General features: G+C 41.0%; 1 protein-coding gene across 2 annotated transcripts in view; it reads right to left on the bottom strand.

Annotated features, from left to right (window-relative positions):
* hira (histone cell cycle regulator a) overlaps positions 1 to 11,606 on the bottom strand; it is a 23,305-nt gene extending 11,699 nt beyond the window's left edge. For both annotated transcript variants that reach the window (XM_078285020.1, XM_078285021.1), the window contains exons 1-13: positions 11,567 to 11,606; positions 10,311 to 10,373; positions 9,786 to 9,896; positions 8,377 to 8,467; positions 7,976 to 8,070; positions 7,494 to 7,750; positions 5,982 to 6,149; positions 5,216 to 5,329; positions 3,284 to 3,354; positions 3,025 to 3,130; positions 2,071 to 2,292; positions 902 to 987; positions 1 to 14 (exon numbers count right to left, since the gene is read on the bottom strand). The exon at positions 1 to 14 is cut by the window's left edge and continues 181 nt beyond it. In XM_078285020.1, the coding sequence (XP_078141146.1) occupies positions 1 to 14; positions 902 to 987; positions 2,071 to 2,292; positions 3,025 to 3,130; positions 3,284 to 3,354; positions 5,216 to 5,329; positions 5,982 to 6,149; positions 7,494 to 7,750; positions 7,976 to 8,070; positions 8,377 to 8,467; positions 9,786 to 9,896; positions 10,311 to 10,373; positions 11,567 to 11,603 (1,435 nt within the window). In that variant the 5' untranslated portion in view covers positions 11,604 to 11,606. The remainder of the gene's footprint in view (positions 15 to 901; positions 988 to 2,070; positions 2,293 to 3,024; positions 3,131 to 3,283; positions 3,355 to 5,215; positions 5,330 to 5,981; positions 6,150 to 7,493; positions 7,751 to 7,975; positions 8,071 to 8,376; positions 8,468 to 9,785; positions 9,897 to 10,310; positions 10,374 to 11,566) is intronic.
* Positions 11,607 to 13,056: the final 1,450 nt, after the last annotated feature.

Below are 13,056 nucleotides of genomic sequence, written 5' to 3'. Positions count from 1 at the left end.
CTGGAGAGAAATCCCTGCAGACAGAGAGAGAGAGGGTCAGGTACTACTACTGCTACTACTACTACTACTACTACTACTACTACTACTACTACAGCTGCTATTACTAATACTACTACTACTACTACTACTACAGCTGCTATTACTAATACTACTACTACTACTACTACAGCTGCTATTAGTATTAGTACTACTACTACAGCTGCTATTACTAATACTACTACTACTACTACTACTACTACTACAGCTGCTATTACTAATACTACTACTACTACTACTACAGCTGCTATTAGTATTAGTACTACTACTACAGCTGCTATTACTAATACTACTACTACTACAGCTGCTATTACTAATACTAATACTACTACTACAGCTGCTATTAGTACTAGTACTACTACTACAGCTGCCATTACTAATACTACTACTACAGCTGCTATTACTAATACTAATACTACTACTACTACTACAGCTGCTATTACTACTACTACTACTACTACTACTACTACTACTACTACTACAGCTGCTATTACTAATACTACTACTACTACTACTACAGCTGCTATTAGTATTAGTACTACTACTACAGCTGCTATTACTAATACTACTACAGCTGCTATTAGTATTAGTACTACTACTACAGCTGCCATTACTAATACTACTACTACAGCTGCTATTACTACTACTACTACAGCTGCTGCTACTAGAGCTACTACTACTGCTACTACTACTACTACTACTACTGCTACTACTACTACTACTACTACTACTACTACTACTCCTCTACCAAAGATCGAATAATGAATCTGTCATGTTGGAGTCAGACTGTGTATTTTGTGTGTGTTGTGTATTTTGTGAGTGTTGTGTATTTTGTGTGTGTTGTGTATGTTGTGTGTGTTCCCACCCTGTGTCCAGCTGAGCGATACAGAGCGGAGTGATGCGTCTCCGGCCGTCTGCGGTTCTCGTCTCCACCTGCTTCTTCAGAAGGTTCTGGAAGAGGCGAAATTTAAACATCCAACGACACCGTCAAGCAACGATAAGAAGAAACTGTATTTGTTTGACAGCTTTTGAAATGGAGCTACGATTAAGACAGAAATATGAACTAAAAACTAAAAAAAAAAAAAGAACTATTTTGTAATCAAAGCTCTTAAAGGGTAACTTCTGTATTTTTCAACCTGGACCCTATTTTCCCAACTTTTTGTGTCTAAGTAACTAAAGGGAACAACAATTTTTGAAATTGGTCCAGTATTGAGCGAGATCGCGTCTGCCAGCTGACGCGATCTCGCTCAATACTGGACCAATTTCAAAAATTGTTGTTCCCTTTAGACACAAAAAGTTGGGAAAATAGGGTCCAGGTTGAAAAATACAGAAGTTACCCTTTAAGGTGATTCCTAACTTTAAAAGTAATCAATTATGTGCTTTACATTCAGGACAGATATCATTTTGTAAGAGTGGGTATCATTTTTTTCAAATGGTGTATTTTTTTCATTTTGTAATGAAACTGTTCATATGTTCACTCCTACCTTCATAATATCTAAATGTATATTTATATACATTTCTAGATGTTGTCCTCTCTTCTACCATCCTAAAGCTGATGATACACAGGTTTAAGGCAAATTTGGGGCAAAATTTGACAATGAGCAATGACTGTGAGCGACTGGGCAATGGGAAAAGGTAACTGACAAATTTGACAGTTGGAGGAGTGAAAATGAATGAAATAACGAACTGATTGGTTGATCTTGAAACCTTGCCAGCAGAGCCTGCTCTCTGATCAAGCTTGGCTAGATTTCAAACTTGTTTTCAGCGAGAAAATCGATTTGCCCTAAAAATTCATGGATGTTCGTGTATCATCACCTTAATATATTTCGATATCATTCTGTCCACTGTCTGAAATTAGCTTTTTGCCTCACCTGGTAAAGCTGGTAAACTAAAAAAACATTACCTGCCAAGAATAATTTATGTACATATTTCCTAGATGTATGTCACCTTAGTCGTTTTAAATGCGATTTCACAAGCAGTTAACATTTGCTGCTTGGTGGGTGTTAATTTTGTGTATGTATCTCTGTTCCCCACCTTCCTGATGTCCTCCAGAGACTCTCCGTTCATCACGCTGTTCAGTTTGGGAGTGGTGGATTCTGGGCCGGCGGCGCCCGGCCCGGCGACGGCCTGGGCCGAGTTCTGCCGCTCCTGCTGGTACTTCAGCATCTCCGGGTTCTCGATGATGGTGGTGGAGAGCTGGGCCTCGGTGCTGGTGATGGCCAGACTCTTACCGTAGATGTTCTGGTGGATGGTGTTCTGCAGGAGAGAGGGAGAGAGAGGGAGGGAGAGAGAGAGAGAGAGAGAGAGAGAGAGAGAGAGAGAGAGAGAGAGAGAGAGAGAGAGAGAGAGAGTGACTGGGGGTTCTTGATGTTCTTCATGATGGAAGGAGGGAAGGAAGGCAGAAAAGAACCACATAAAGAGCAGAAAGGAACAAAGAAAGTGCAGAAAAAATGAAAAACAGCCATGGAGAAAAAGCAGCATCAATGTGGGTATAATCTATTTACATACAGTGTGTGTGTGTGTGTGTGTGTGTGTGTGTGTGTGTGTCCTAACCAACGGTGGAAGTAACCAATTACATTTACTCACATTACTTATTTTGTGTCCTCTCCATCAGCAGCAGAAACTGGATCAACGTAAACTGACAAACTGTGGATCCATTCACAGTGAGAAGAGGAATCTGACTTTACTTTGTTTCTGCACTTTATTTTGTCATTTCTAATGTTTCCAGTGAAAAGAATCTAGTTTGAACTCTGACCTCTCTCCTTTTAGAATCACATGGAAAAGATCACAGCTAACAACGTTCTCTGTTCTAAAGAGGAACTCAGGAACTTTTACTCTGAGGACATTTTAAATCAGACACTTTTTACTTTTACTTCAGCAGATTTTTACACCAGTACTTTTACTTCTACTTCAGTAAAATATCAGCAGAGTAACAGTACTTCTACTTGAGTAGGACATGTTAGTACTCTTTCCCCCTCTGGTCCTAACCTTCTCCTCCTCGTTGAGCGGGTCTCCCAGTTCGTCCAATGAGAAGTCTAGATAGGCCACCGTCCCGTCCATAGAGCACACCAAGATTCCCAGGCCCGTCAGAGTCCTAACACACACACACACACACACACACACACACACACACACACAAACACACACACACACACACACACACAATCAGGTTTATGAAGTAATATATGGAGCATCACCGCTGCCTGTAACTCTGTTCAGTCGTTGGTAAAGTCTGTATAAAACTCACCAGGAAATGTCCATGATGGATTTATCAAACAGGTCGTGGATCACCACCAGGGGGCGCTTCAGAGAGGTCAGCTGGAGGACAGAGACAGACTTAGTATCGTCAACAACACACTCTTGTCCAACACACTCTTGCTTATTAAATTCCATCACTTTTACATGACTATTCCATGGCATTTAGAGCAATTTCCATGACCAATGTCGACATTTAGGTTTATTTTCATTTTTCATTCAAGTCAGCACGCATTACAAGACACCAACATCAAAGACGTCATGGGGCAGAGCGACAATATTCTGACAATATTACTGTGACCGTAAAATATAATTTAAGAGAATTGTTCAAATGTTGCATTGTTTGCTCAATAGCTGTTTTTAAATCGCTTTTTGGGTTCAACTGTCTGGCCCAGAAGTGTGTGTTAGAGAGCAGCGCTACTGGCAAACTGAAGCTACATAAAGCTCTACAGTTAAGTTAGTGACAAAATTTTGAACACAATCAATAATCATCATGATGGCAAAAACCAGGAAAATAAGGCCCAGGTTGGAAATAACCGGAATTATCTCTTAATCCTGTTTACGTCTATCTCCATCAGGTTTACATTTCCCCAAATCATTTTGCAATGCATGCATTTAGTACATTTAGTCATTTTTTAAATCCAAACCTTATTCTGTCAAACCTAGCTTGAACTGATCTGGTCTAATCACCGACGATGATGAATCAGCCTACCGCAGGGAAGTAGTAGAGCTGGTGAGGTGGTGTGAGGCTAACAACCTGATACTTAATATCTCAAAAACTAAAGAGCTGGTTGTTGATTTTAGGAAGAAAGTAGGCCACCATCTTCCTCTCTCCATCAATGGTCAAGCTGCAGAGAGGGTCTCCTCCTTCCGGTTCCTTGGGACCACTATCCACGAATCCCTATCACGGGATCTTAACACCAGTCTCATAGTCAGTAAAGCCCACCAGCGACTCTACTTCCTGCGGCAGCTGAAGAAGTTCGGGGTCAGTCAGAAAGCCACAACTCACTTCTATAGATCTGTAATTGAGAGTGTCTGGTATGGCCACACAACCACTCAGGACAACACTAAGCTTGAAAAAGTGATAGGCAGAGCATCTAAAATCATTGGTTGTAGTCTTTCCTCGCTTTGCATCACTTTATTCCACCAGAATAATCAGGAAGGCTAAAAATATCACCACAGATCCCTCTCATCCGGCATATTACCTCTTTAATCTCCTCCCATCAGGTAGAAGATACAGGAGCATTAAGTGTAGAACATCTCGCTTCAGGGATAGCACCTACCTCAAAGCCATCAGGCATCTGAACTTGCACTGATTATCTCTAAATGCACTTAACCTAGCACTTTAACACGGTATGCACTTTACTACGTGCTGGGATAACATGCTGTTTTCTGGGTATTGTGCCGTAAATGTAAATTCTGTGTGTTGTATATTGCTGTTTACTGTTTTATTGTGTGTATATTGTGTGCTGCTCTTGCATTGTTGTAGGAGAGTGAACCAAGACAAATTCCTATCAGCTATGTTGACATGGCAATAAAATGATTGAATCTTGAATCTTGATCTGCTGTCCCCGCTAAATAAAAAGCCATGGAGTGTTTCGAGGATTATTTCCTGGAGGAGACTTCATCTCTTCCTGTGGTGTCAGCTGACTGACGGGAAGCAGAGCGGAGCGTAACGCAGCGCTGAGAGGAAAACACTCCACTCAGCTCAATGAAATAAGGAGAAAACAGAAAGTTTGGCTTCATGTTCACTGTGATGGATTCTCTCGCTCTGTGGAAGTTTGTTTTTCATACCGGACAAGAACGAATGAAGGAGGGAAAACGAGCGCTGATATCTAGCAACTGTGCTGACTGTGCAGAAACAGAGAGGAAGCTGGACCGTCGGCACTAACTTAAAAACTAAAGTCATCAGAGAGTTTCTCACCCAGACGGAGAGCGAGCGGTCTTTGCTGCCGACGGCGCAGCAGCAGTACGGACAGCTGGGCTTCGGAGAGCTGCCGTTCTTCTGCTTCTTCTTAAAGATTTTTGGGTTGAATTTCTACAGACAGACAGACAGAGAGAGAGAGAGAGAGAGAGAGAGAGAGAGAGAGAGAGAGAGAGAGAGAGAGAGAGAGAGAGAGAGAGAGAGAGAGAGAGAGAGAGAGAGAGAGAGAGAGAGAGAGAGAGAGAGAGAGAGAGAGAGAGAGATCAGTGTACAGCACTTTACACAGAAACAGTAAATTACCTGTTTGTATGAGTTACACGGTAATGCAGTGTAGGGCTGCAACTAACGATTATTTTCATTGTCGATTAATCTGTCGATTATTTTCTCGATTAATCGATTAGTTGTTTGGTCTATAAAATGTCAGAAAATGGTGAAAAATGTCGATCAGTGTTTCCCAAAGCCCAAGATGACGTCCTCAAATGTTTTGTTTTGTCCACAACCCAAAGATATTCAGTTTACTGTCATAGAGGAGTAAAGAAACCAGAAAATATTCACATTTAAGAAGCTGGAATCAGAGAATTTTGACTTATTATTCTTAAAAAATTACTCAAACCGATTAATCAATTATCAAAATAGTTGGCGATTAATTTAATAGTTGACAACTAATCGATTAATCGTTGCAGCTCTAATGCAGTGACATTAATGATATTAATTAGCTTAATAAGCAACTAAGCAATACAACTCCTTCCGGTCCAGGTGGACTCACCACCACGGTGACGGCTTTACGGTGGCCCACAAAGTCCATGTTGGTCTTCCAGCCGTCTCTCTCTACGATCTGAGCGGTGGGACCGGAGTTGTTCATGGCGTGAGCCGACACCAGATACTGACCGTCTGGAGACCAGGACAGACGCAGGACGTGGGTCGTCCCGCCGCACTGAGAGAGAGAGAGAGGGGAGAGGGAGAAGGAGAGAGAGAGAGGCAGAGGGAGAAGGAGAGAGAGAGAGAGAGAGAGGGAGAGAGAGAGGCAGAGGGAGAAGGAGAGAGAGAGAGAGAGGGAGAGAGAGAGGCAGAAGGAGAGAGAGAGAGAGAGAGATGGAGGGAGAGAGGAAGACAAGTTTGTTTTAACAATGTTTTTAATTGACAAAGGATTATCCAAGTTTTCAGATGAGTGATGTTTTTAAATCTTAATATGTAAAGACTAACTTGTAATATTGTACAAATACATAGTTGAAGACAACAGTGGGTGCATACATCCAGGTGACATACTGTATAACATCCACTCAACACTCAAAATGATCAGATTGATGACACAACTGCCAGTATAACAGCAGCGCAAAATGCTTCAAAATAGATTGCAATGTGGTTTATTCGTCTTCAGTTGTCAATTCGACTCTTTTACCTCGCTGAATTGTCTGAATCTCCTACTACTCACTGTTACTACTGCTGCTGCTAATCTTGTGTTGTTTATTATGCTTTTATTGTTAGTAGTAGTTGTAATCTTATCAATTTTATTTTTTGGTTAAAACACTTTTCTTTTTATCTCCTTATCGTACATTTTATTGTTCCTTGTTTATAATACCTCTTTGTAAAGCACTTTGTGAGCCCTGTTCTTAAATGAGTGCCATAATCAAGTAGTAGCTCTTATTACTGCTGCTATGACTACTTCTACTACTACTTCTACGACTGCTACTACTGCTACTACTACTACTACTACTGCTACTACTGCTACTACTACTACTACTACTACTACTACTTCTTCTACTACTACTACTACTACTGCTACTGCTACTACTACTACTACTGCTACTACTACTTCTACTACTGCTACTACTACTACTACTACAGCTACTACTACTACTGCTACTACTACTACTACTACTACTACTACTACTACTACTACTACTGCTACTACTACTACTGCTACTACTACTACTACTACTACTACAGCTACTACTACTACTACTACTACTACTACTACTACAGCTACTACTACTACTACTACTACTACTACTGCTACTACTACTACTACTACCACCATTAATAATAATAGTAAGAACAATTAGGCTAGGTTTTAAAGCACTGAATGGTTCAGTGATGTTGGTCTGTAGCTTGGAGTCCAAATGCAGCTGCAAGTATCTCTACTACTACTACTACTATTTCTACTACTAATAATATTAGTAATAACAATGATCTACTCCCATGGCAGCAACAAATATCCCTACTACTAATATGAGTTCTGTCACCACTAATAACATGAGTAATTCGAGTTAGTGTGTACCTCGCTGAAGGGCTTGGTGATGTTGGTCTCCAGCTGCCAGTCCATGGTCCTCCAGACTTTGAGGCTGTGGTCGTCGGCCTGGGAGGCGATGTACTTCCCCACCGGGTCCCAGGTCAGGCCCTTCACCAGGCCGGTGTGCCCCCGCAGGCACGTCACCATCTCCGGGAATTTGCGTGCGTTCCAGATGACGATGGTGTTGTCGACGCTGCAGGAGGCCAGCCACACGTCATGAGGAGACCAGGCCACGTCCATCACATCTGACACACACACACACACACACACACACACACAGAAACACACACCAGGGTTAGGAGCCAGCTTATGGTTAGGGTATGTGTGTGTTTGAGTGTTTGTTTCGTATGTGAGATTTTTTGTGTGTGTGTGTATGCATGTGTGCATGTACAGTGCACTGAGTGTGTGCTTACCACAACTGTGTGTTTTGTGTGTTATGTGTGATGTGTGTGTGTGTGTGTGTGTCCTACCTCCAGTGTGGTTCCTCAGTATGGTAACACACCTCCACTGCTCCACGTTAGCCAGCTTACTGCTGGACCCAAACACTGTGCTGGGACCGATGAACCTGCGCACATTTGAATGATTTATTTATGTCCACATAAATACAAGCATACAAAGGACATAAACATTATGAATGCAGTCAGATATTAGGAGTCAGTCAGTTACATAAGTGCCTAATTGGCAACCACATTATTGCATACACACAGGATGATAATAATGTCAGGTCGAAAGATAACAGACAGTATCCACTCCACACACACAAACAAAATCAAACATCACCAACTACCAGCTTTGGTCGTCCCATGTGTTCTCTCTCTCTCTTTCTGTGTGTGTGTGTTCTGTGTGTGTGTGTGTGTGTGTGGTTACGTACGCGGCTCTCTTCCACACCATGACCAGCTTGTCGTCTCCTCCTGAAGCGAGGTAAAGCCCGTTGTTGGACCAGCGAACACAGTTCACGCACGCTGCAGAGAAACACCAACAGCTTTGCTTATTCACATTATTAATATCATGGTTTCTGGTATTTTACTGAGGAGGCTTTAATGAGCGATGGAGGGCATTAATAGAGTCAGCAGTGCAAGATGTTCCTTTGTTATAGCTGATCGCTGATATGTTTGTTTTGTTTTATTTTGCAGCACTTAGTGTCTTTGTTAAGAAAAGTGCTGCACAAATACAGTTTTTATTTCAACCTTTATTTTCCCAGGGAATACTGAATGAGCACAAATACTATTTCAGAAAAGTCCTGCTTCAGTCACACAGTTAGCTGGATTCACACAGTACAACCACAGGCGTCTTCTGTTGGCTGCTGAACAGATTCACAGTCACTGGGAGTTCAGTGCTTTGCTCAAGAGCTCCTCGGCAGTAGATGTGAATGTAGGAGAACAATTTTTATTCTCTCCCTCCCGTCAAGTGACAAGCCCACTTTTCTAACCTCTAGGCTTCAGGTAGGGATGCACCGATGCCACTTTTTCAATGCCGATATCGATTACGAGTATGAAAGTTTAAGTATCGGCCGATACCGAGTACCGATCCGATCCATTACTTTTACTGAACAGTGCAGACTTACTTCCTTAGTTTGGGGTCAATGGGCAAAATTATTGAGATAAAATCCTTGTTTTTCCCACTGTTTGAGAAATACAGGCTTCTATGTGCCACAAATGCATAAAATCAAGACAGTTTGCTTTTATTTCTTACATGTTACTCATGGCTTTCGGTATCAGATTTTAGTCTTGGGTAAAATCTCAGATACCGATATTCCATTTTAGCCTGGTATCAGCACCGATGCCAGTATCGGTATCGGTGCATCCCTAGCTTCAGGTGCCCCATTATTATTATTGGTAGTAGTAGAGGTAGCAGTATTCATAGTGTTCTGTTACATCACCACATGGCCATCTTGGTAGGAAAATAACAGATGATTGTAATAAATTAACAGCTGATTACAATCAAATGACAAACACAGCCAATGAGCTGTGTGTATTGTAAAGCGCCATATTGGTAGGAAATGCATGTGACATCATGGGAATACTATGAATTGCTAGAAGTAGTCACAGTATTAGTATTAGTAGTAGCTCTAGAAGCAGTACTGGTAGTAGTACTGTAGCAGTATTAAAAGTAATAGTAGTGCTAGAAGTAGTAGTACTTTCAGTGGTTGCAGTAGTATTAGTAGTAGCAGCAGCAGTAGTTCAATCAACCAATAAATTAGTTAATCAATCAATATACGTAACTTTTCGCATTTTTATAAACATGAATAAAAATGAAAAGGCTACAGGGCGGGCTGGTTACCTAGGTGATTGTCCATCTGGCAAAGCATCTTGGGAATGTTCTCGTTCTTCTCGTCCTCCTCTCGCAGGACCGGCGCCATGTTCCAGATCATCACCTTCCCAGAATCCTCCCCTGAAAACAAATAAAATATCACAAATCCAGAACACTTTTTAAACTGAGGTATTAAGACATCTTTTCCTTTTCATGTAGATATGAAGACATGTCCAGAGCAGGAGAGACACAGCAGGAAGGTTTTAGTAGTAACAGTAATCTGTAGCAGGGACACATACAGCACGGCCTGATATGGATCCAGAGGTGGGGGTCTTAAAACTACACCAACACTGAATATTTTACATAATATCAACCCAACACTTCCTCCTATACTGTACACCATGAATTTAGATGCAAAATATTAACTTCTATACATCAGAAATGTCTATTTCAGCGCTACATCCCTTGAGATAAGTGGGGCATACAGCAGAGGATGTAGAAAAATGGTACACCAACAAACATAAATCATGACTCGTGTGTGTGTGTGTGTCTTACCTTGCCCACCGGTGGCAAATTTTGTCCCATCAGGATGGATGTCAACCGAAAATATTGGTTTGCCTGCAAAACACAATGCAACTGTCAATGACAAATATCTATATAAAACAATTTGTTGACAGTTACAGTTTTAATAGTTTGGCATAATGGTGATTAGATAGATAGATAGATAGATAGATAGATGACACTTCATTCATCAAGTAAAACAGCAGTTGTGATGGGAAAAAAAAACATCACATGGGACCCATTTCATCACCTCCTACACTTCAGGGTGAGCTCAGCAGGGGTGAACCAGGGTTCCCACCCTCAGCCTGATGGAAAATTCCATGACTTCCCATCGCCAAGTCAGAGGCTTCCATGATCTACAACTGCTCTTCCTTCCTGGATTGTTAATGTTGCTTTTCAGTCTGGTTTGTACTCCAGTTGGGCTGAAAACCAACTGATGTAATGAATGTATGGAATTATTTTGAAAATAAACACTGCTATATTCTTTAGATTATTCCCTGACTTCCCCAGAGCATTTAACAAATTCCCTGGCTCTCCCTGTCTGGAATACGCCTCTCTAATTTCCACGACATTACAGATGATATTCCAGTTGTATTCATTGTACATTTCTGAATTAAGTGATAATATTTTTCCATTTTGCAAGCCGAGTTCATTATTTAGCAACCAAACGAGTGTCTGCAACAGTAAACACTGAAAGAAGCTGGTAAACATGCACAATAAAATCGATATTATTGAGTAAAAATATCAGAGTACAGATAGCGTCAGGCTCATAACGTTTACTTTGCAAACTGGTAGCTTGGAGGTTTTCACCAACAGTGACTTATTAGCTTATTGTCTAGCTTCTCCGTCTGTGTTAATGTTAGTGAACAGTAAATGCTAAAATGCAGCGTGCAACGTCAAAAAATAATGAAGATGTCACTTCCAAACAGCAACTTCAAAATGGGTCATCTGGCAGGTAGGGCGTCTGAGCTAGCCGGGGCTAGCTAGCTAAGGTTAGCAAACATCTCAGTCTGCCTTCAAATGATGTTCAAACACAACGGGGCGATAATGTGAGTTCAACTTTAACGGAAACCATCAGATGTGTGTGTACGGCGGTTGGATTAGTGTTGGTTGTAAGCGGCCAGCAAGTGACAAAACAAGTGAAACAAGTGTCGACCACCATCACGCCTCCTGTCGCTTCCCCCTCCCCAACAACAAAAGCCCAACTTGGTCCAACAGATTCCTGCACAAGCCGTAATTCAAACACTTACCGTTGTGGCTGACCCAGCTCGGTTTCAGCAGCTTCATTTTCAACCCCGCTGCGTGTTTACTTCTGTCTTATTCACGACGAAATCCCTCCCGCGACCGGTTCAGACGGAGAACTAACCGCCGCGCCTTTGTCTCAAACTCCGTCCGTTACTTTGTTTTTTTTAATTCAACTCCATTTCTGCAGCAGCATCCCCATGTCTCCCAGCAGCCCGGATGACAGGCGCGGTGACACACAGGAAGTGTTCCGCTTATTTTTGACCGCCCGGAAGAGCGTGCGGTGCAGCTGTCATGTACTTCCGCCGAAGGGGCGGGGGGGGGGGGGGGGGGGGGGGGATACTGTTGTTTTTTTTGACGATAGAAAACTTACGTAATGGAAAATGTTTGGTACATTTTCTGTTTTGCATACGGTGAATGTGTAACTTTAGTTTGTCTGGATCAAATGAATTAAATACAAGAGCAAAAACCTGTGATGTGTGGCATTTTGTTTTAAAAATCCACCTGGGTAGGCTTTTATTTTGAAAAGGTACAACTCAGAATTTAAACTGTCAGGAGAAGTAACAAGTGTAAATGGGCAGTTTTGTCAGTATACAGTCCATTCAAATTCTGTGGTATACAGTATGTATTTGAAATGAGTATTTAATTACTTTGTATTATGTCATTTGTTTCAGGTGTCAAAAAAATAATACACATAATTTAGAAGATACTTCTGAAGACTATTTTTGGATGTGAAAAATTACAGCATCTCAAATTTCATATTTTTTTATGAGGAAAAAATGTGTTTAGAAAATAAAATAAAAGTAAATAGGAAACGTATTATAAACATACATTATCCCACAGGCTTTTTGTATTGTGCTTTGATACATTTGCTGAGGGAGTGTTTGTAATTCCTGATGAGAGATGCATTTTGATGCGTTTCTGCCCTGCAGGTCAACATGTGTAGGGTGAAAGTTAAGCTGAGAAATATATCTGGTGTTAATAATGCAGAAGATCACCAATGGACAACACTACATATTCCAAACAAAACAGTGATTTTATTTGCAGACACATTTTATGATGTTTCACAATTAGATAAGAGACAAAAATATTCAAATACCACAATTACAGACAGAGAAAGGTGTGAGGAAATTCATCTGAGTTTGTCTTCCATTTCAAGGTGAAATTACTTATAACTCCACATTTGTCCAATAACTAGAGAAAGTATGTTATGATTTCTCTGCCTACATGTGGATGGAAGATGTAAAGTGACCAAACACAGAGGAAAGTGAACAAGTTACAAAACAGTCGACATTTCAAACAGCCAAACAGAGTTTCAGACAAATCACTTTTTTTCTGGAGCATCAAATCTGTGTATCAGTCATCGACCTTTAAGTTCCATACTAAAAAAAACCAATGAATTTACAAGAATAGTCCAAGAGCAAATGATCGTAACAAACTATTAAAATAACAAAATGTCCGGTTAAGATTCCATAGAGTCTTTCTGTTGTAAGTTTTG

The sequence above is a fragment of the Centroberyx gerrardi genome, chromosome 8 (genome assembly GCF_048128805.1).
Source record: "Centroberyx gerrardi isolate f3 chromosome 8, fCenGer3.hap1.cur.20231027, whole genome shotgun sequence".
Taxonomy (NCBI): domain Eukaryota; kingdom Metazoa; phylum Chordata; class Actinopteri; order Beryciformes; family Berycidae; genus Centroberyx; species Centroberyx gerrardi.
Note: the sequence above shows the minus strand (reverse complement) of the source record. Positions and strands in the feature narration are given on the sequence as shown.